The sequence below is a fragment of the Aristolochia californica genome, unplaced genomic scaffold, assembly GCF_029961685.1.
Source record: "Aristolochia californica isolate CCGP_79_NKW_82.1479 unplaced genomic scaffold, dmAriCali1.0.hap1 SCAF_4, whole genome shotgun sequence".
Taxonomy (NCBI): Eukaryota; Viridiplantae; Streptophyta; class Magnoliopsida; order Piperales; family Aristolochiaceae; genus Aristolochia; species Aristolochia californica.
In genome coordinates, this window is record NW_027182103.1 from 3730619 (window position 1) to 3752928 (window position 22310).

General features: G+C 37.1%; 4 protein-coding genes and 1 non-coding gene across 5 annotated transcripts; 2 read left to right on the forward strand and 3 right to left on the reverse strand.

Annotated features, from left to right (window-relative positions):
* The first annotated feature begins 3137 nt into the window (after nucleotides 1–3137).
* Nucleotides 3138–11009, forward strand: LOC137962520 (nuclear cap-binding protein subunit 2-like). The gene is made up of 9 exons (XM_068809426.1): nucleotides 3138–3248; nucleotides 3488–3543; nucleotides 3725–3948; nucleotides 4125–4263; nucleotides 4375–4408; nucleotides 4928–5035; nucleotides 10267–10305; nucleotides 10483–10586; nucleotides 10709–11009. The coding sequence occupies exons 2-9, from the start codon at nucleotides 3526–3528 to the stop codon at nucleotides 10781–10783; spliced, it is 741 nt and encodes a 246-aa protein (XP_068665527.1). The 5' UTR covers nucleotides 3138–3248; nucleotides 3488–3525; the 3' UTR covers nucleotides 10784–11009.
* On the reverse strand, nucleotides 10986–12667 carry LOC137962519 (11-beta-hydroxysteroid dehydrogenase A-like). Its single transcript, XM_068809425.1, has 6 exons — nucleotides 12417–12667; nucleotides 12122–12314; nucleotides 11871–11956; nucleotides 11660–11791; nucleotides 11411–11575; nucleotides 10986–11332 (listed from the first exon to the last, which is right to left on the reverse strand). Exons 1-6 carry the CDS (start codon nucleotides 12579–12581, stop codon nucleotides 11138–11140), a joined length of 936 nt encoding a protein of 311 aa, XP_068665526.1. The 5' UTR covers nucleotides 12582–12667; the 3' UTR covers nucleotides 10986–11137.
* Nucleotides 12668–16426: 3759 nt separating this feature from the next.
* On the reverse strand, nucleotides 16427–17956 carry LOC137963948 (11-beta-hydroxysteroid dehydrogenase A-like). The gene is made up of 6 exons (XM_068811178.1): nucleotides 17774–17956; nucleotides 17500–17692; nucleotides 17313–17398; nucleotides 17097–17228; nucleotides 16843–17004; nucleotides 16427–16741 (listed from the first exon to the last, which is right to left on the reverse strand). Exons 1-6 carry the CDS (start codon nucleotides 17954–17956, stop codon nucleotides 16571–16573), a joined length of 927 nt encoding a protein of 308 aa, XP_068667279.1. The 3' UTR covers nucleotides 16427–16570.
* A 248-nt stretch (nucleotides 17957–18204) lies between these two features.
* On the forward strand, nucleotides 18205–18276 carry TRNAD-GUC (transfer RNA aspartic acid (anticodon GUC)). The gene has a single exon. It is a non-coding gene; the product is annotated as a tRNA-Asp (tRNA).
* A 694-nt stretch (nucleotides 18277–18970) lies between these two features.
* Nucleotides 18971–19633, reverse strand: LOC137962199 (uncharacterized). Its single transcript, XM_068808935.1, has one exon. It carries the CDS (start codon nucleotides 19631–19633, stop codon nucleotides 18971–18973), a length of 663 nt encoding a protein of 220 aa, XP_068665036.1.
* Between the last annotated feature and the right edge of the window lie 2677 nt (nucleotides 19634–22310).

Genomic DNA, 22310 nt, shown 5'->3' on the forward strand with positions numbered 1-22310 from the left:
ACACTAGATTTTGGACAGCTTCAACTTATATTATTTGAACTATCTACAAAATAATTGAAATACATTTAAATTTTAAGACTCTCTTTCAAGTTTGGGCACATATGTCTCAGTAACCTTAACTTCTCTTCTTCTAAGAGCTTTAGCAAATATATCTCCATTCTGTTTAGTAGTTCATCTTCTCACTTATTATTGCTTCTCTTATAATAATGAGATCAACTTCTTTATGTTTTATTTATTTTATTAAAAAATGGATTACTTGTAATAAAAGTGGTTATTTGATCATCACATTTTAGTGTTATAGGATATTTAACCGCAAGGCTAAACTTTTTTAAGACCGATTTAACCCACATAAGTTTGCTGGTTGTGTGAGTGATAGTTTTGATGCTTTGCTTAAAAACTTAAACAAATAATAACATTTTGTTTCTTATTCTTCTAACTAATGAGATTTTCTTTTGTAAACATGCAAAAGCTCATGGTAGATTTTTGTCCAATTTAGACCCAACATAGTTTACATATGACTATCCTTTCACATTAAGATGATGGTGGGGTGTATAAAAGAGTCTTTTGCATTTGAGACAAATGAACCTTGTGAGTATTTTTTATACACTAACTTATTATACTAATAGAAAAAATAATTTTAGGTCTTGTTAATATTGCATTTATCAATTGTCCAACTACTCTTTTGTACATAGTTTTGTCTCTTAGTAATGACTCTTCTTCATCAAACAAAATTTGTCCAATTTTCGTCCATCGGTTTAGTTCTTAATAGTCTATATTTATATAATATATTGCGACAATATTATACTTTGCTTACTCTTGGCTATCTCAAATCTTAGTAAATATTTAAAAGAACCAAGAATTTTGGTTCGAAAATGTTTTTTAAGAAAAGCATTTAATCGTCTATAGTCTTCTTCCACTCAAGTGAGTACAAAGCATCTTGCATTTTCATAGGAATGGGAACATTAGACAAGTGACAACCAATGACCTGAATCGAGGGACCAAACCATGAAAAGTGACATTTGGAGATAGAATGATGTATACCTTTTCTTTTGGCAATCGGAAGATCTAAGTCATCAAAGATAGGAGCCAGGCTTTGAGGAAGATGGTTCAAGCACTTCAAAGGGAAGTCTAGTGTACTTTATTGTTGGATAGTTGTATGTAGACTATTGTGTGTTGATATACCTGCTATGGTTTATAATTATGTAAAGTGCAAATATAGTGGAATTGTCCATAACTAAGAGAGGTAAAGGAGTCTTGATAGGCATAATAGGAGTCGGTAGAGACTCATAAGAGGTAGTAAAATAAAGTGTATTTCCAAAAAATGTGTATAGGTTCTTTTGGCAGCAAGATTATAACTCTGTTACCCCTTTTGAGCACAAGGATAACTAAGAAAAAGACATTAGATAACATGAGGAGAGAACTTATCAATATTTAGACCAATTGAGTGAACAAAAGATAGTGAAACAAACACAAAGAGGTGCAACCTCAAACAATGAAGAACTCGGTTTAAGCATGTGCATAGGTATTCTTCTTCCCAAAGTAGAAGATGACATTCTATTAATCAAGTGATAAGATGTGAGAATACATCACCAATATGACTTAGGAATATTCACTTGAAACAAAATAGTACGTGCCACTTCTAAAAGATGTCAATTTTTTGTTTTGTAACCCGATTTTGTGTGTAAACACATGGGGGCCGATGAATAATTCCACAAAATACATATAATAAAGAAAACTTGTGATTAGAAGATACACCCAAGTTACCCTACTATAATGATTTATAAAAAATAAAATATATTAAAAATCAAACAATTGGAATTCCAACAAGGACTCTACGATAATTGTGTACTAGTTGAAAAGGATTTTGACTCTAACTACTAGTCAAAGGAAAAGAGCTTCTATGGCGGTTCTTGAGTTACATGATCTATGCTAAAAAAAATAAATTTGAAACCTAGGGTAGGAAGAATCTGACGAAGCTTCAATGGAGATGGATGACCTAATCGTAAGCGCTACAAGAAATGGGTTACATTCATAGCCTTGAAAAAAATGTTTATTATCTAGAATGACATATAAGTAGTAAAATCCTCTCTCATGTTTGGAACCAATCATCCTCCTTTGAAACACAAAATAAGAATTATATCATGTGGTCGTAGGTTATTTGGATCTTATTATTATTAATGATCATCCCAGTATGAGACTGAACAATGGGAACCTAACAATTATATTATTATGTATCGGTTACATTTTACTGGGGACACCCTCCTTGTTGTTCCTTATTTAGAGTAGAAATCAAAGGTTAGAGACTTGCTAATTTACTATGAATTTAATTGCATTTTTCATTTGGCATGGAATTATCATTGAATTGGCTTTTCAAGGTGTGTAGCCATCCTAGGTAGTGTACATTTGGAATAAAGGTGTCACACTCTTCCTTACAAAATTGTCATATGTGTATTGTTCACAAAGAATTTGATGAAGTAGAAGCAATAACATGAAGAAAAAAAATAGTATTACCATCTCCCTCTATTTGCCATTTATATTGTGATATTTGTTTCATATATATCCTCTCTTGAATTGTAATAGACTAATAATCGTAGTAGACTCTACATCTCATGTTTGTGAAGCATCGTAACCATTAGTCATTTGTAAAGGAATATATCAAGCTCTGAGAGAATTGGAGGTGTGTTAAATTCCTAGCCAATACTATCCAAAAGACCAGCCTGTTAGGAGCGGAAGACATATGTACCGAACCCATGCCCATAACCATCACCCCCCCCCCCCCCCCTTCGTGAGCCAACGACCACAGCGGCGCAACGACACATGCCCGACCCGGGTTTTTATCCTAGGGCCTATCTGTATTTTTTTTTTTTTTTGTTTTCTTTCTGAATTCTCATCTGTTGTCTCGCGACCTTTGTCTTCACCTCTTTTTTTTCTCTATTTCTCGTAGCAAATTCATCTTCACATGTTTTTTTTTTTTTTTTCAATCTATTTCTTTTCCATTAATGCAACGAGCCGTAGTGATATACAACCTTTTGACGACCTTTGCTATTACTCCTCGATGCGGCTCGGTGGATTTTATCTTCTAACTGCAAAAACGTGAGCGGGGCAGAGGAGGTGCAGTAACTTCTAGCGGGGTGGGCCAGAGAGGGGCTGTTTTGTGATGGGATGGGCATTGATAGTGTCCAGTAAGGTCGGGCTTTGCGTCGTCTGTGCTGGCCTCTGTTCAGTGTTCTTGGTTTAGGGGAAACAAGGTTTACGGAATCTTTGATTTTGCTGCTCTCTTTCTTTTATTAAAGTTCTGTCTCAAGTCTGTTTCGTTTACAGGAGTCTTAGCGACTTTTATTTCTTGAGAGACTACCCCTTTCCTTCGTTCGGAAATTGAAACCTTATTTGCTGTGTTCATGAACTCTGGACTATTTCATCTCTAAGCTTGTTGGATGCTACTTCTTTTGTTTCTCTTCTTTCTGATTTGAATAATTATCTGCTGCAGCTATTGGATTGTTTGGAGTAGTTTACAGTAGAAAGCCAATGGCTTCCTTATTTAAGGTAAACTTGTTCGCACGTGTAAACACAATATTTTTCTCTTTGAAGTAGTTCATGTATTTGGATTTAGGTAAATTTCTGTTTACAATGTTAGGATCCAACCAAGCTTTCAGCCTATCGTATTTTTTTCTTTGAAAGTAGTTCATGTATTTGGATTTAGGTAAATTTCTGTTTACAATGTTAGGATCCAACCAAGCTTTCAGCCTATCGGGACAGGAGATTTCCTGGAACACAAGAAGAATTTGAGCATGCACTTCAAACCTCAACAACAGTTTATGTTGGAAATATGTCGTTTTACACGACAGAAGAGCAAGTCTATGAATTATTCTTTCGAGCTGGGGAGATAAAAAAGATGATCATGGGTCTGGATAAGAACACCAAGACCCCATGTGGCTTTTGCTTTGTCATGTAAGGATTCTATTTGCAGTTTAACATTATAGCTACCTGGAAATGGGTTCTACATGAATATAGATTTTGTCTCACTCCTTGTGATAGGAAATCCATTTTTCTTATGAACGGTTCATCTTTTTTGGCTTCTTATTATTTTTTTTGTTAAACCCTTACTTAAATGGTGTCTGAATCAGATACTACTCTCGAGATGATGCTGAGGATGGAGTCAAGTACATTAGTGGGACCATTTTGGACGACCGGCCAATTCGTGTGGATTTTGATTGGGGATTTCAAGAAGGAAGGCAATGGGGCCGTGGGCGAAGTGGAGGACAGGTTCTCTTTTAATTTTCTTCTTTTCCTTCTCAATTGGGCCATTTTTTCCTATTTTCTTTCTCAGTTTTTGGTCCTATTGTGTTTTGATGAGATAGATATTTCTCCTTGCAGGTTCGAGATGAGTACCGAACAGATTATGATCCTGATATCCTTTTGAAAGTGGTTGCAAATGATTTATCTTTGATTTGTAATTGGGCACATAATGAAATTAGCATGTTTGTTATATGAACACTTAAATGCATTAGAAGTAAAGTAAGTACTCAAGTACAATTAGTTGCTATAATTTCTGATTTCATTTGGTTTTATGAAGTGATGAAACGTATAAGTAACTTAATTATCTGACCATGATATAAACTAATCTGGAAGATTGGTCCCCCGCATGTTAACATTCAGAAGAGAGGCAACATCTTGACAGATTTCGGAGTCATCAACCTGCTTATTACTGAATGAATTGATATATGTCCTTTGATCAACTTGGATACTCATAATTAAAATAACTTCTGATTAACTGTGAACTGCATCTATTCTTAAGCCGTTTTCTTGAAATCTAGAAGACCTGTTGTAGGAACATGGGAAGTTAAGTTCCTTATTTCTTTCTGTTGCTGGTGATATTATACATGAAGCTTTTTATTTCTGTTATTTCCATTTCCTTAACAAGTTACACGCAGAGGTGGTTATGGAAAATTGGTTCAGAGAGAGTTAGAAGCCCAGAGGCATTTGGTGGACTATGGTGCTGGCTCTTTGGGTTTCCAATCAGTTATACCACAGCATTGTAAGTGCTCATAACAATCGTTTCCTTCCATATTCAGAAATTTCTTAAATGTGTTTCTTTTTTTTTTTTTTGAAGAGTTCTCAAATGTGCTTATTAATTGACCTTTATTGGTAATTTCAATTTGAATTGGGTTTTGTGTTTTCTACACATAATTATAAATCAAAACAGTATCCCAAATACTCTTTCTTTCTTTAATTCCATCTCATCAACCAGGTATAATTTACCTAATAGTCTTACTGGGTAATAATAAGTTGCTGTTCTTGTGCATTTCCTCTACTGATCTGGTCGTGACCAGTTTTATTTTGCCCTTCATGGAGAAGTTGACTAAAAAAATATTGAGAGGAAAATTCTGGATTGGGCCTTTGGCTCAATGGCCACATGAGGGGTTTCTTGTGTGATGTCTTGGGCTTAAGTCTCACTATGGGTATTGGATGTGGTTTGCATGGAGTAAATATTCAAAACAACTTCGTTGGATCCTCTATTGTTTTACATTAAAGATTTTGGAGAACATTCTCAAAAACCTTTTTTCATCAGTTAGACAATGAGAAGAGTAACCATTCTCTGGAAATACTACTTACAGTTTGGCATGTATAAAAGTTGAAGAATGGCTGAATTTCTTTGTTAAGAATTACATGGGTTGATGAGACGTTGAGGAGACAGGGCGATAGGTGAACGGTGAGATGCCATGGACAACATTTACCACTCCCCTCTTTCCAAAAAAAAAAAAAAAAACAAAGAAAAGGTGGCATGAGGACATGTGCCAACACTTGGCTTCGATATGTGGATGCAGACCCCGAGGACGAATTGGAGGTGGTGACAGAGGAGGATGTGAAACCATTTTCTCTCTTTCCATTTCAGAAATTTCGATCGAGCTTATGTGGATGTGGTCCCGATTGGAAATGTAGAGCAACGAAAATTTTGACAAAATCCCACTATTATCATGGATTCGTGTGAATCCCATTTGTGGCTCTGGAGGCAATGTAGGTGGTTGTGGAAGATGATGGAGACAAAGGATAGGGATTGAGTTTGTCAAGCTTACTGAGTGGAGAGTGTGTAAGTGAATAGCTTGCATTATCACCCTAGACAAAGAAGATCAGGGGCTTGACTTGGAGAAACTCTAGGAGTCTTTAAGAAAATTGCTGTACTATAATCGAAATGCAGTCCTAGAAATTGGAATTGGACAGAAGAGTGGGATCCCTTCCACGTGTCACCTTTACTTGAGGAGCTACACCCTCGCTTATACTTGGGGGTGGCTATGGATGGAAGAGGACTGGCGGCAGGAAGGTCATGATTTTGATTGTAGGAAGCGAAAACCTGGTCTTGGTGGATCTGAAATTGATATTAGAATGTGCTGCCTTCCTCTGACAATGTCTGGTAGGATAGCAAAGAAGGATAACTGCAGCCCCAAGCCCTGGCCTCATGGGAACAGGGCCACTGCCCCCAACGATCTCTTTCTTGTGGCTGTTCAGATTCCTGTTTATTCTTGCATCAGAGGAGCTTCAGACAGCTCTCGATCACCAAGATAGTGATTGAGGGAATATGCTTGGTGACCACCATCCTTGGAGGCCACCTGCTACTGCAACACAGGCAGGATGGTACACTCTCAAAAATATCCTGATGGAACTTTGGAGTGAAGACCTGCTTCAAGCAACTGGGAAAGCGACAAGTACCTTGGTTGAAATTGATGAAGAGACACTGGAAGGCAAAAGGTTGGTCCGTGCAAGTCTAAAAATCATCCTTTCTGTCATCTTAGATTCGAAGCAATCATGATTGCAGTCAGGGGAAGATACTATACCATCAAAATTAGCCATGATAGAGGCCAGTGCACCGGAACCATCAAACTGCCAATGATGGAGAAAGGAAGAGGCATCATCCAGGAGGTTGCCCAATAAGCCCCGCAATAAGCCAAACACGACCTAAATCCGATTGATTTGGTCTGGTTGATGGTGGATTTGAACATTTTTCACATTGTTTGAAAGGGGTCTGAATTTGAATCCAACCCCTTAGAAATTCATTTGGATAAGACCTAGACATAGGGGGGTCTGACCCAGTTCTGACTTTGCCTAAGCCAAATGTGGATGGTAGAATGGTGGTGGTGGTATGAAATATGATGATCTTATATCATATGTTTCATTTTTATCTTTTTTTCTTAGAATTACCCTTGTAAATGTTTCTTTAGATGTTTTAATAATTTAGCATACTTTTTATTAAAAAAAAAAATGATACAGTAATTTGTATTTATTATTTTTTACTCAGTATAACATCAACTGCTCATACTTGTTTAAAAAAAAGATTTATGTTAAAAAATAGTGATTAATGAAGTAGTGTAAAACCCAAATCCTATCTGAATCCAACTCAAATCCTTTTTTGACGGGCTTGAACATACTCCACCTTGTTCGTAAGGGGTCTGAATCCAAATCCAACCCGTTAAACATTCATCTGGATAGGACCTAGATACAGGAGGGCCCGACTCAAATATGACCCAATTCCTTGCCTATTGCCTGAGTTAGTCAAATCGGAGGTGAGTCCAGAAGGGAATTCATTACACCCAGGGGGTGCATGGACACCTTGTGTGCTGTGGATGATTGGTCAGACAAGAATTACAAGGGGCAATTTGAATTTCAAAATTGTCAAAGAATTCCAGTAGCGTGAGCTTGCTCAAGCAACTGCCCTCAATCCAATGACCTAGGTGGGTCCACAATCCCCAGAGATGACAATGAAGGGAATTTCCAAGATGAAAGCCCATTTGCTGCATGGGTCAGACCCAATGCTCGAGGCTTTCCAATCACGAGGCAGATCAACATTATGACGGGTATTGACCAAGAAGTAGATTGGGAACCACAATAGTTGATACCTATACAAATCAACCCTTAGACGGCCAGTCTAGAACCTTGAGGCCTGCATATCAGTCAGAGTGTCAACAAGAGAAGCCTGTGAACCACTGCCTGATATAATCTCAGAAAATTGTGCAGGCTGATGGGATGGCCAATATGCCCTTGGAAATGAGCAGCACCAGCTGGTAGTCCTGGAAGAGCCGGAGGAAAATCATATAGTAGTAGAGTAACACCCTAGATTACCCAAATTTACTCCCATCAGCACATTCCTTGCTTCAATTTGCCTAGTCCTAGAACAGATGAGTCCTTTTGGATAATGCACTCCATCATTATGAGCTGAAATTGCCCTCCCTCCTCTGCTTGCCTAGTAACTCGACCCTGTATGGTCCCGATGAATGGAGAATGCACCAGCTGATCTTGGCAGAGGAGAACTCTCTCACAAAAGATGAGGCCTTGGGCATCCCTCCTCTTGGGGTGGTTCTGCCAAAAGCAGAAGATGTAGAATTCCAATTAAAACAAAGAATTTTGAACTTTTCAGTGGAGTTCAGTCTGAAGATGGTGGAGGTGAAAAGGCTAATGGATTCTATGGCTTAAGATCATACAACAACAAAAATCATAATACAAGGCCTTTCATCTCATGAAGCTTATCTCCTAGAATGTTATGGTGGGATTAAAAGCCAGCACTTAACAAGCTGTAGTTCACAACCTCCTCTCCCTCTATAAACTGCATTTCATCATTCTTCAGGAAACGTGACACTATAAGGATTATTTTGTAGCAAATCTAGTGGGTCGGGCAAATTGGGAATGGGCTGCGTTTGATGCCGTTGGGATGGTTGGCGAAATCCTCATTGCTGGGGATCTGTCCTGTCTGGATGCTCTTGAGACAATGATTGGGGAATTCTCGGTCTGTACGTGCTTCCAGATGAGACACGGTCCTTTTGTGGGGTCTACTGTCCATCAGTCTACAATAGAAGGGCTAACCCCAGGAGGGGCTGAAATCCATATTCGAGACTTGGAATGATGCTTGGCTCATGGGCGGGGATTTCAATGCTATTAGATTTCTCACGAAAAGTCCTAGAAGTTGAAGCCACTACAACATCAATGAGGAAATCTCAGGAATTTATCAATGTCTCCAGCTTGGAAGACATCCTGATTTTGAGGGCCCAATTCACTTGGTCAAACAATTAAACTATGCTGATCTTATACAAATTGGACAGATATTTTGCAAGCACTAACTAGCTTAATCTTTCCCTAGCTCTTCCTGCCATATCCTTCCAAAGCCAATCTCTGACCTTTCCCCTATTATGGTGGACTGTGGAGGGTCCCTTCCCATTCCGATTTGAGTTGACTTGGTTGCAAACCGACAAATTCACAAGCTATTTGAAGAATGCTTGGAAAGGGATTTCTGCTGATAGCTCGCTGAAGAATGCCTTCGTACGCTCAAGCTCCTGAAGCTGATTATCAAGGAATGGACGAAAACAAATTGTGGCGAGAGTAGAAAAAAGAAGAAGATTTTGAAACAATTCCAGGAGTTTGACAGAATGGAGCAAGTCGTGGGATTGAATGACGCACAATTGTACAAAGGGGCTTCCCTTATGGTAGAGTTCGAAGAGTTGGCTATCTAGGATTGCACTTGATGTAAACCACATGCCAGATTCTGTTGGCTCAAGGACGGTGATGTGAAAACTGCTTTGCTCCATGCTGTTGCTTTGGCCAGAAGACAAAGGAACACAATGAGCAGTTTGGAGATGGATGGGCAGCCAACTACTGATCCCGTTCAGAGTGCTTCCACTCTGCTAAATCAGTGATTGTGGTACGTTGCCAGTGATTTTTGTTTCAATTCAGCTCTGGAATTTTGATCAGGAATTGTTACAAATTAAGGATTTGGTCTCAAGCTTTACGGTCATCTGGTCTAAGGTTCCTCAGGAGGGATCACTCACTTGCTTTAATAAAATTGCACATTCTCAAAACCCCCCCAAAAAAAAAAAGAACGAAAGGCTTTTACTTCTGTTTCTTTACTATAAAAGAAGCAAAAGTATTCAATCCTCTTCTCTTGAAGACAACTATTTTTGTCAGTGGCTGATGGAGGCATGCTTTACAAGATGGCCAATATTAAATGGAGGTGAAGTGTGAGAGTTTGTGTGGTGTTATCGCTGGTCATGACTCGTGAAATATCTCAGCAAGCCCCATTCTGATTTTTGTATTTTGTCATTGAAAATTTTCTTTTCTGTGTGAGGAGCTTTCTGGAAAATTTCAAGTTTCCATGACCTGTTGCTTCTGCAACTTCTTTCAGAGCTCAGCTCAGTTTTTTTGCATATAGATGTTGTCGTCTGCATCTGTAGGCTTCAACTTTTGCAGTTAACATTCAGTTTGGTTCTGTGTATACTTTTTCTGCAGATGGTAGACATGGAGGCCATGACCGATCCCACAGAAACGGTACGCTGAAATATCCCTCATTATTGTCCTCCTTATTTCTATTCTATTTGTTGATTGTTTGTCGTTCATAGATTGTAGCTACCTTCTGTGGTTTTTAACGACTTGAAGCGAAATCAGTTGTGAAGTTAGATGATATGCATTGGCATGATTGATTACAAATATTGATTATGCAAACAGATTACCAGCGTAAACGTCAACGGGAGGATGAACGATCTGCACCGGAGGTGTCGAGGAGAAACCCAGATCATGAATCTAGAACCTATGATCAAGAAACTCGTCCTGTAAGAGCACTGAACCTTATTTTTCAAGAATGTTTAACCTTATCTTAAAAAAGACGTTTAACCTTATTTTGCACCCGTGGAAGTTTATCTCAGCCTTTCTGTTTTATTTGGTTCCTTCACAGGAGAAGAACCCACGTTTCCGTGAGAGTGGGGACACTGATGATGAAGATGAGGATGACAGAAAGAGACGCCACTAGTCAAATTTCAGGGGTTTTTTTTTATTTCTCTTCTTTTTTATTCTCAAATTTTAGGAAATTTCTACTACTTTTCTTTTCTGTAACACTTTCTGGCCTGTGACGTGCATTCCCTTCTGATGGATAGTCCTTGTTGCTTGCAATTTGGTACAGTATTTGGCAAGGTAGATATCCATGGTGAGTATTATTTGAGGAAAAAGGCTAATTTATAAATTATGCATTTCATCTTCTTCACTTGTATCGGCCTGGATTGAAACGAGACAAATGAAGAACTCACTCCACAATTCTGAATGAAAATTGCAAATCCGCCATACCAGTAGATCAAATGCCCTTATTGATCCCATTCAGTCTCATCCATCACCAAATCAGCTTCTGGAAATAAGTCGAACGATTAAAGAAATCCAACATCTCTGACGGAACGATAGCAATGGCGACATAGAGAAGACGATACCAGGACGGCCATGTCAAGTATCTTCTCCCCTCATTTGCCGCCTTCACGATTGCTCTTGCGCAACCTTCTGCACTCGCAATCGGTACCAGACCCACTGCCGCCTGCATGCCCATATTCAGAGCTTTTAACTCATAGAAGATTGATTCTCCGTAATGAGGATGATCAGTTTTTTTACTTACATCTTTTGCTGCCGCATCGAATCCCTCTTTCCCACCCTTGATCATCCCCTTGCCTTGTGTGATATCCGATTGGATCCACCCCGGGCAGACGATAGTTATTCCGACTGCGGACCCGATTTCGGCTCTCAATGTCTCGTAGAACATGATCAACGCCGCCTTACTCGCCTGAATCAAACATGCATGAGGACCGGTTAGCAGTAAGAAGAATGGAGGTAATTTTTGGAGAGATGTTTGTTGATTGTACAATACACTGTAGAAAGAAGAACCAGGGAGAGCCACCCGACCGCCGACGGAGGAGACGACGACCACCCTTCCGCCGCTCTTACGGAGGTGCGGAACTGAGTAATGTGTGATGTAAACAGAGCCCCAGAAGTTTACATCCTGTAGATTATAGAGTTTAAATGGCTGGAAACAGAGTCCTAATTTTCGTCTTCAAATTGTGAGCAGCAAACGTACGTACCATTATCCTTGCGAAGCGAGTGATGTCGCCGGCCTCTTCGAATGGACAGTAGCTAACGACTCCAGCATTGTTTACGACGTGATTCACTGTAATCATCCATTGGAAGCCTTTAAGTAAGCTTGGAATCTCGGAACACCCACCCAGAAACTGGTTCGTTAATTTATCCGGACGAATTGAAGATACAAAAGATTAATCTATGCAGTGGCCATGATTGTTTGACAGGCTATTGGGAAGGAATTCAAGACACTTACACTTCCCAAAATGAGTGACTGCTTTCTCGACAACTTTCTTACAGTCTTCAGACTTTGAGACATCCACCGGAACAACGACGACATCAGGAGAGCCAGCAGAGCGGGCCTTCTCAGCAACTTGAAGAAGAGCCGCTTCCCTTCTTGCAGCAAGAACGAGAAAGGCTCCTTTCCTTGCGTATTCGTATGCTAATTGCTGAGAAAATTATCCAGAAAAAACAAAAACAGTAAAAAACAAAGGAAGCAGAAGAAGAAGAAGAAGCGCTATAAACGGACCAACACTGAAGTGCCTATCTACCTCTCCTATGCCAGAAGATGCACCAGTGATGAGAACCACCTTCCCCCGCACATCCTCTGCCCGAACCACCCGTATCAAAGTGCGGAAGGCCTTGAAGAAGAGAAAGGGCGAGAGCAGGAAGAGGGTATTGAGCACCAGAGGAGGAACGAATAGGGTGAACGCCATTGTAAAGGATGAGTGGTCTCTCTTCCTCTGTGTATCCTTGGTTGTCTTTAGCTAGGATCGTCTCCAAGGTTGATAATATATAGTTTTCAGAGTAGATAAATCCATAATCCATTAAATGTCAAATAGAAGATTCATAATGTTTCGGCAAGGGATTGGTGCATAGCACAAGAACTGCCATGATCTTTCCAAAAAGCTTCGGTGAGCAGAGTAAAATAAATCCCAGGCAATGCTGTCGGTGGGGCACAGGTCTCAGTCGACCAGTTTTGAAAAACACTAACAGCCATCAACTTTCATTATCATCGATGTCATAAGCAATAACTGATAATGTTTGTCATCTCTTTTGGCCTTGGTTTCAACGATAAGATGTGACAAACGTTTATGGTTAGTCTTCGGGGTAGATCTCCTTGATCAGATCTAACTTGCCTAAATATTTATTCTTGAGGGATTTTTTCTATTTTATTTAGGGAAAAATAATAATACAAATAACCAATTTTTTAATTTAATATCACAAAGGACAATTTACACACACGTGTATAGTTAAAGGTGAGATATAAGTTTTGACCGCTCGCTCACCTGAAGAGTCTAACAATATGTCACCCGCCATGTCTTCTTCGAAACCATGTTATCCTCGATGTAGGATGACACGTTAGATTACCTTTTTTTTTCTTCCATTTTCTTTTCATGATTGATTTTAAGTTATTTTGTAATTACAAAATAACTTAAAAACATTAATTTCGGGTTTAAAAAAATATTACACATTTCATTTCATTATCTTTCTTTAATATAATAAAAAAATATAAATTTTGGTTATTAATTATTTTAAAATATTTTTAATGTAATTAATACCTTAATATAATTATTTTAATTTAAAATATTATTTAATTTAATACAACATTTAGTAAAATATAAATTAGTTTTTAAAATTCTTATTTGTTGGTACAATTTTTCTACCTTCTTTTTTTTAATAACCAAATATAAATTTCTTATATTATTTAATTAAAATTTTTATTCTTACCTGTTAACACATTTTATTATCAATTTAAAATATAGTTTAATAGACAAAATTATTTTAGAGTTTAAAATTCTAATTTATCGGTTAATGTTTTATTAACTTATATTTAAAAATATTTAATTTTTTTAGAAAATAAATATTGTAATATTTTTAAAAAATTCAAAACGAAAAAGTATTTAAAATATTAAAAAATAAAAAAATATTTTAAAAATCTTAAAATATTTAAAGAATTAATATATATTTAAATATTTATTTGATCATGTGGCAAGATGATGTGGCTGCCTGATGACGTGGTGAGTGACATGTCAATAGACTCTTCAAGTGTTGATGTGGCATGATGACATGTCACCATGTAAGTGGTCAAAGCTTACATGTCTCCTTTGACTCTATACATGTGAAGTTGTTCGGCCAAAGTTTAATATTTGTGATACTAAGTTGAAAAGTTTGTTATTTGTGTTATTATTTTTTTAAAAAAAATAGGTAGTACAATAAAATTCCCTTTTATTTATACCTTCTAATTTCTATTTATTATCCTACTATTAAATAGGTTAATTCAACATAAATTCTAAAATTTCTCTAAAGATATAAGGCCACTTAAAATGAGATCTAAACCATTTGATTTTTATTTTTTTTTTGTTAATTCTTGCCTTATTGTTTAGTTATATGTATCTTATGGCAAAGTTTTTTATTTATTTAACTATAGGTTTTATTTGTTGAGTTTTTCAAGTTTTAAGGCTGTAGGTGTGCAAGGATTAAATCAAATAAAATACAGATAAATAAACATAAATTCACACACCTCAATTGAACACCAAATATTTTGTTATCAATGTTCTCCTATTGGTATTCAACTCAAGAACCCGTACTTGGGAAATTTCATTAATAATCGCTCTATTAGCTTGGAATTACAAGAAAGAGATTCTGACTCTCTTTCAATCCACGTGAATGCTCAAATATACTATTACAACTTAATCTCCCCAACAAATTAGCTAGATTCCAACTCTGGTAGACTTTTTCTATCTAGATTTATCAAGGTTCTAGATGAACCTATCAGAAAATAAAAATTACAAAGAAAGGTAAAACTTATACTATTGAATTTGGAGAGATACCCTTATCCTTTGAGATTTCTATGCTTCCCGCCTTTGATGCTCAATGGAGTATGTAGAAGCTTACTAATTTATGAACTCAAGGAGTTGAAATGAGAAAGGAATGCAAAGATTTTGAAAAGTATGACCCTCTCTCTTTCTCAAAATAGAATTTAAGAAGAATTTTCAAATGATTGAGAATAAATCGAAGTAGGTATCCTAATAAAAGTTCATTAACTCCTCAATAGGAGGTTTGGTGGGGTATTTATAAGTACTCCAAGCCAAAGTAGCCATTTTTTACATGTTTGTCAAAGGTTGATCTTACATTGATCTTAAATGGTTGTAACAATTACTTTTCTCTCAGAATATGACTTATTAATTGATGGTATGATCGATCAATTTTTTTGCATTGGGTCTGACATTTTAAGTTGATCAATCAAAGTACATGGTATGATCGATCAATCAAAATTTCCACTAGCAAGGCATAACAAGTATAATTAATCAATGACTTTGTTATGATCGATCATGCTTTATGTCCATGGTTGGCAAAGTTCTGTATGACCGATCGGTCTCTGAGGGTTGATCAATCAATCGGCATGAATTTGCTTGCCTGGGCAATATTGATCGATTAGCCCATTTGGGTTGATCAATCATGCTTTATACAATTTGGCTATATTCTAGATGATCTATTATGTTTTATATCTTTGGCATGTGGACTTCTGGTTGATCAGTCATTAACATATGTTGATCAATCATTCCAGTGCCAGTTCACTATGTGAATTTTTAAAAGCACGGGAATTTGTGATCCTAAGTGATTCTAATTTGTATAAAATACGTATATGATTTTATACACATATGTTTGAATACAAAGTATGTCCTAAAACTCCAAATTTTATATTATACCTCAAGTTTTGGAAGAATTGGACACCTCTCTCACATAGATTGAGTTTTGACATTTCTCAATGATTCTTAAACTCTAGTCTTTAATTTTTCTTCTTCTTTCTGAGGGTGTTTCTTCAAGAGTACTTTGATATTTCATGGAGCTTGAGGTCTTTGAGAAGCTTGTGTTGATTCAATGCTTAGACCTTTGAATTTTATGTTTCTTGAAAGAAATGTATCTAAAATACTAGAAATACAATTATTAGCTCAATTAAGTTTTGTTATTATCAAAATCAAAAACGAAGTCAACATTCAGTCAATACATCCACCGATATTGTACCAAACCATATAGTAGTTCTTCTTAAGGTAAATGAGTTGCCATAAGGTCACCACGATGTCCCCTTTGTGATGTTTTCAATGTTTCAACTCTACATATTTTTAAACATAGCTCTCTAAAAAATAATCTTAGCTCAATGATTGGAATAGTTACATTATTTGATAGAGAACCATGACACAAAGCGATATATTTGAAGCAACACCATCTGAAAATTTGATGCTACAACCATGTACAAAATCGTTCTTTCTTTTATTGAGTCATTGTATACGATGCATGAATCATATAAACTAAATCAGCCTCTCTTCTCAAATGTAGTTCTCTTTTTATTCTCATATCTTCCAAATCAAGTCTAGCATTTGACCACTTATGTTCAACAGTGTGCCCAAAATACCGTCACAAATATTTTTTTAATATACATTACGTCTAAATTATGTCTCATTCTCAACTTAGATCCATAATTCAACTAAAAGTATACCCTTCTTCTTCTTCCAATACACTTCATCAACAAATCGTTTCCTCTTCGAATTAGCTCGGATTTTACTGTAAAGTGTTGGGGGAGTCCATGCAATTGTTGATCAATGTCATATCCAGTTAACACTATTGGGGGCTGGGGGCAGGGGAGAGGTCAATGTTCCAATGTTCCAATGTGCCACCAAACTTTCTATCCTTTCATCGCCTATCATCTATGGGTAAAAAGCCAGTCTACTACTTCTGGGCAGAAGATACTATACAAGTAGAGAACCTTGAACCATGCTGGATGAGTCGCGTATCTCTCCCCCCTGCATGCACTGTTCACGATTGCCTTCGCACATTCCTCTGCGTACCCAACTGGGAACACCCCAACCTGAACCTGGTTCATCCCTCATCGAAGAATTATCAGTTTCAACAAGGAATTTAGTGGCTCTACCATATACCCATTTCAGCTTTGAAATTGATTAGTTCGTTGCTTACTTCTCTCATTTCTTGATCCACGATGATTTCGCCTTCCTTGGACAGAAATTTGCCTTGGGTTATCTCTGATTCTATCCACCCGGGAGTCGCTATTGTTATCTTGATATCTGGGCCGAATTCTACCCTCAAGGTCTCGTAGAAGTTTATGATTGCAGCGCCTTGCTCGCCTGTGAGATATAACATCGAACATCAAGTCCGCTCTCTCTGTGGGAAGAATCACGGCAATATATTGGAGCAAATTAGTTAAAAATTACATTGTAGAAGCTCATACGCGGCACGGGCAACCACCCTGCAGATGAAGCATTCACGACCACCCTGCCTCTGGTTTTCTTGAGGTGAGGAGTTGCGAAATAAGTTGGATAAATGGCTCCCCAGAAATTCACATCCTGAGGGGAATCAAGATGGTCAGTCACCCGAGAACAAATTACAGAGTAGCAGATTGGAAAGATTAACCTGGGTTGATTACTTACCATCACTGGTGAAAAATTGGAAAGATCAGGGGCATCCTCAAACATGCACACCGTACCAATCCCAGCATTATTGACGAGATGATCCACTGTTGCACACAGTTAATTACAGCAGTGCAATCAATCATACTGAAACAGGAGAGAAAGAGAGAGAAGAGCCAATAAATCAGATGATATTTTTTCTGCTTACATCGACCAAAATGGTTAACTGTTTCTTCGATAAATCTCTTACAATCCTCAGACTTCGCCACGTCTGCAGGAAAGATAAGAACATCCGGAGCGCCTAGGCTTCGAGCCCTTTCCGCCACTTCTTGCAGCCGGTTCTCCCTCCTGGCCACCAGTGCGAGTGAAGCCCTTTTCTTTGCATACTGGTAGGCAATTTGCTGAAAAAGGTACCACCCAGAGAAATATCAGTAGACAAAAGAAAATAAGACGAAAGATGCATAGCAATCGGTTTTCTGAACCTCGCCGATGCCAGAGGACGCGCCGGTAAGGAGGACAACCTTGTTACCCATGCACTCACTGAATAAAGCGTTGAGTGAGGAAATAAAGAACTTGTAGATGTAGAAAGGTGGAAGGAAGAGGAAGAGAGTGAAAAAGCCGGTTAGAGGGGCTACCAGGTTTATGAACTTGTTAATTATATCCATGGCCGCTGACAGCCAGTCAGGCCGACAGAGAAGGGCAACAAAACAAGGGAAGAAGACGAGATGAGGGATGGGTGAGCTTGGATTTAAGGGAAGAAGGTGGTGATGTTGCATGGAGTAGAGGAGACGCGTGGATGAGGGAGCAGGACGAGCGAACAACTGTACGTCCTCAGTTGGGATTTGTTGAAATTTTCCAGAGAATCTTCTCTTGGATCGAATTTTAAGCTTTGAGGATTCATTGGGTCACCGAAGTCGTTGTAGTATAGTGGTAAGTATTCCCGCCTGTCACGCGGGTGACCCGGGTTCGATCCCCGGCAACGGCGAGTCTTTTTGCAAATTTCGGTCTTTGTTTTGTGGGTCCCGGATGCGCACCGAATCGTGTAGCATCGTCAGCCTTCCGCCGAATCCGTAGTCCGCACCTAAGTCATCCCGTTTGCTTACCTTAGCTACTAAGTTATCTTCGTCCTCAGTCTCCACCACTTTTTGTAAAGATATTTGGCAACTTCTTTCAACCACTTTGATTAAAGGAGGTCGTCCAATTTTGAATCCACGCTTCTGTTAGATTCCAACGACGCTGAAGCTCCCCAAATCTTTCAACTTTCTTGATTCCTTATTTTATGGACGGGAATTCAACGAGCCTTGTTTTATGATTAAGATTCGTATTAGATTTTCTTCTTGATCTGAAAGTGATCAAGACATCGGGTATCCAGAAGGATAATTGTCTTAAGTGGGAACAGCAGCCATTAAAATGGATTTCCAAGCAGCTAACAGCCTTTGAACAGCAGCCAAAATTTCTCCTGAGAGTTTTTTTCTGGGAGGCTCTAGATTTACACAGAACTCGGTTTTTTTACACAGATTTCAGATACTCACAGGGGAGACAAGAAACTGGTTTTACAAATGCTTTTAAAATTCATCTACACGCGAATAATATTCGAAACCTACTGTCTCTGTCCTAATGGAATTATTCAGTTATGGGTACGTTTTTCGATTTTCTTTTGTTCTGTTGTTTGTTCTCTTTCAGCCACGACAGAGAAGTAACCTCGCTTCCAGCTTCCGCTGATTATTGATTCTAGCAATGAAATCTTCCACCCTTTTTTTCAATTCATCAGCTGGTAAGAATCCACTTTCTTCTTGATCACTTTCGCCTTCTAATTCATGATTCTCTTTCTTCTTTTCATCTTCTTCTTCTTCTTCTTCTGCTTCTTCTTCTTCGTCTGGCGTTGGTTTTTCATCTTTTTCTCCTCCTCCATCTTCTTCCTCTTCTCCAACCGCATTACCCGTCTCTACGATTCCTTCCTCCGAGGGCACCTCCACTTTCTTCTCTCCTCTTTTTTTGTCTTCCATGGATGAGAACCTACGGAGACTCTGATTCCTTCGCACGTACTCATCGTAGATGCCTGACGCTGAGAAAGCTCCGCCGGGGCCGGCGAGCTTCGACTCGCCGACAAGGACTATCACGATGACATTAAACACGACGAACAGGCACTTGGGATCCAAAACGAATGCACCCATTTTGGGGAGAGTGACAGAGAAGAAAGTGCTCAGAAAGGAAAACAGAGCGGGAAACAGAGCTGACTTCGAGAAGCAAAGGCTCAGAACAAAGGCCGTGAGACAGTACTGGAAGAAATTTTGAAGGAACTGGATCTTCCGGTACTTACTCATGGCTATGAGCTTCTCCATCTTGATGGAATCCACGGAGTAAGGAATCGGGATTTTTCTGGGTAGTTTGAGGTAGTTCGGGAGAGATTAGAGAGAGAAGAGAGTCGAATTGACAGAACATATGAGCAATGCTGTGAGGATGCTTATATAGGCAATGGAAATGAGGGATTCATCAAATGGTTCTGCTTTTATTATCTTTAGATATTGTGTGACTTTTTATAAAAAGCCCTTGTCTGGTTTGATTGGAATAGTTTTGATCTTTTACCCCTCTACTCTCCGCTCTCCTCCATTGATGGTTTCAAACAGGACCACGAATACGAAAAACCATCTTTGTGCGAAACATGTGAAACTGTTCGAACTGTTGAGATAATCGTTGATCATGATCGGATGCTTGATATAGCTATTTCGCATATTTTGTACCAAATGACTTTTCGTATTGGATAAATCGTGTATTTTATATATACCATTATGTGCAACAAATATATCAAGAAATTGATTGATCATGATCGATCAACAACATATGTGTATAATCAAAGGTGACACATAAACTTTGATTGTTTATACGGTGCAACATCATCGTAAGCCTCCACATCAGTTTAATTTCTCCCATTTTCTTTTCATGATTGATTTAGACTATTTTATAATTAAAAATATTTTAAAAACATTAATTTATAGTTTTAAAAAATCTTACACATTCCGTTTCATTACCTTCACTTTAATATAATAAAAATATAAAATTTAATTATTAATTATTTTAAAAATATTTTTTCATGTAATTAATTTATAATATATATATATATATATATATATATATATATATATTTATATAAAAAGGTGTTCCACATGGTTTGTATGATCCGTTGGTCACAAGCAAGCGAACATGAAGTCACGTTATTAAAGTATCCGAGTCTGGACAAGGACGAGTTTTTTCAAAAAGGTTAAAATAGATACTTATATTTACAGCTATTGATTTTGAGACTAGATTGTAGTGTGGGTGATGACGTCAATTGAATCCGGCAGCCTTGTGAGATATGGCCAATGGCACTCGAAACGGCACGGGTTTTACAAATGTCAGTTTCTTAGGCCCTGTTAGTGCCCTCTGATAGTGAAAGTGGAAGTACTTTCGCCGGTAAAAATAACCCAGAATCTGTTAGTATCTACTGTAAATAAAGTTATCTTATAAAATTTATGATTTTAATATTATTTTTTATTTATAATTTTAGAGTGAGAATTTAGATATTACAAAAGTAACAAATTTGATTAAGTATTTGGATATTATAAAAGTAAGTATATGTTTGATCATTTTATTTTTATATATTAATTATTTAATTATTTTAAAATTTATTTTAATTTAATCAAATAAAACTATCCAAAATTAAAGTTAATTTTATTAAAGTATTTTTATATACTAAAATATACTTTTTTATTTATATAAATTCCTTATTTCAAATATTATATTTAATGATTGTTTTAAGAGTGAGAATTTAGATATTGCAAAGTAAAATTTTGATTGACATTTGGATTTATAAAAGTAAGGATTTTTTAATCAATTTATTATTTATATTTATTTGTTAATATATTATAAATTTAAATTTTAAAAAAATATTACATAAATTTATGATTTTTAATATTATTTAATTAATATTTTAAAGTTAGAATTTATATATTAAAAATTAACAATTTGATTAAGCATTTGGAATTATAAAAGTAATTTTCTAAAGTATTTTATTTATATATATATTTAATTAAATAAATAAAGTTAATTTAATTTTTATATTATTTATTAATTCAGACAAATTAAAATCTATCTTGACTTATTAATAGAAATTTTAAATAAAAAATATCTAATTAAATTTAAATCTATTAAATTATTTTATTAATAAATTTTTTATATAGTTTTCACTATACACTAACACAAAAAATTACTTTACATTGTGCATACTAACGCAAAAAACTAATTCACTCTCACTTTCAAAGCGCACTTATCGTGTTTCCTTTCTAATTGAATCACATTATGTTTCTTTGCTGATGATGTAAAAAGAGATGTATAATTTTGAGCTCCGAAATTGGAGAGTGATGGAAATAAGTTGGTGAATTCCTCTTACGGAGTTTGTAAAACCCATTAGTGTTTGAGAATCGGCGTCAAGGAAAATAAGTTGGTTTCTTCAATTCAATTTACCTTACTTGGGCGATATGAGTTCTGCGAACTTAGTTTTCACCTTGGGAGAACGACGATCTCTCCCGATTCCGCCGTCGTATTTCTTCAGTTGTTCTCTGACGAACCTCTCGTAGATGAACGCTGCGCCTCTGAACTGAGGCAAAACAAGCCAGGCCACAAACGCCACCTTTATCTGATACCAAATGGGTATCCAGCCAAAGAACCAAAAAACAGAGATCGATTCAACAAACATTTTCCAAACAGATTTTGAGACAACCAGTAGCAGAATCAAAAAGGGTTATTCTCATGGTTCGCTCGCGAGAAAATTTTAATAAGAATAGCGACAAGAACAAAAGAGAGAAGAAAAAATTCCATTCCGTTACCATTGTAGTAAGGGCTCCAGAACCATTGTGATTGAATCGATTACTGATTCTTATTTGATTCCGAGTCTATGTATGTAGAGACAGAGATAGATCGTACCACTCAAAAAAAATGTGTTCATCTCACGAACCCACATGGAGAACACCTATTGATCCAAAC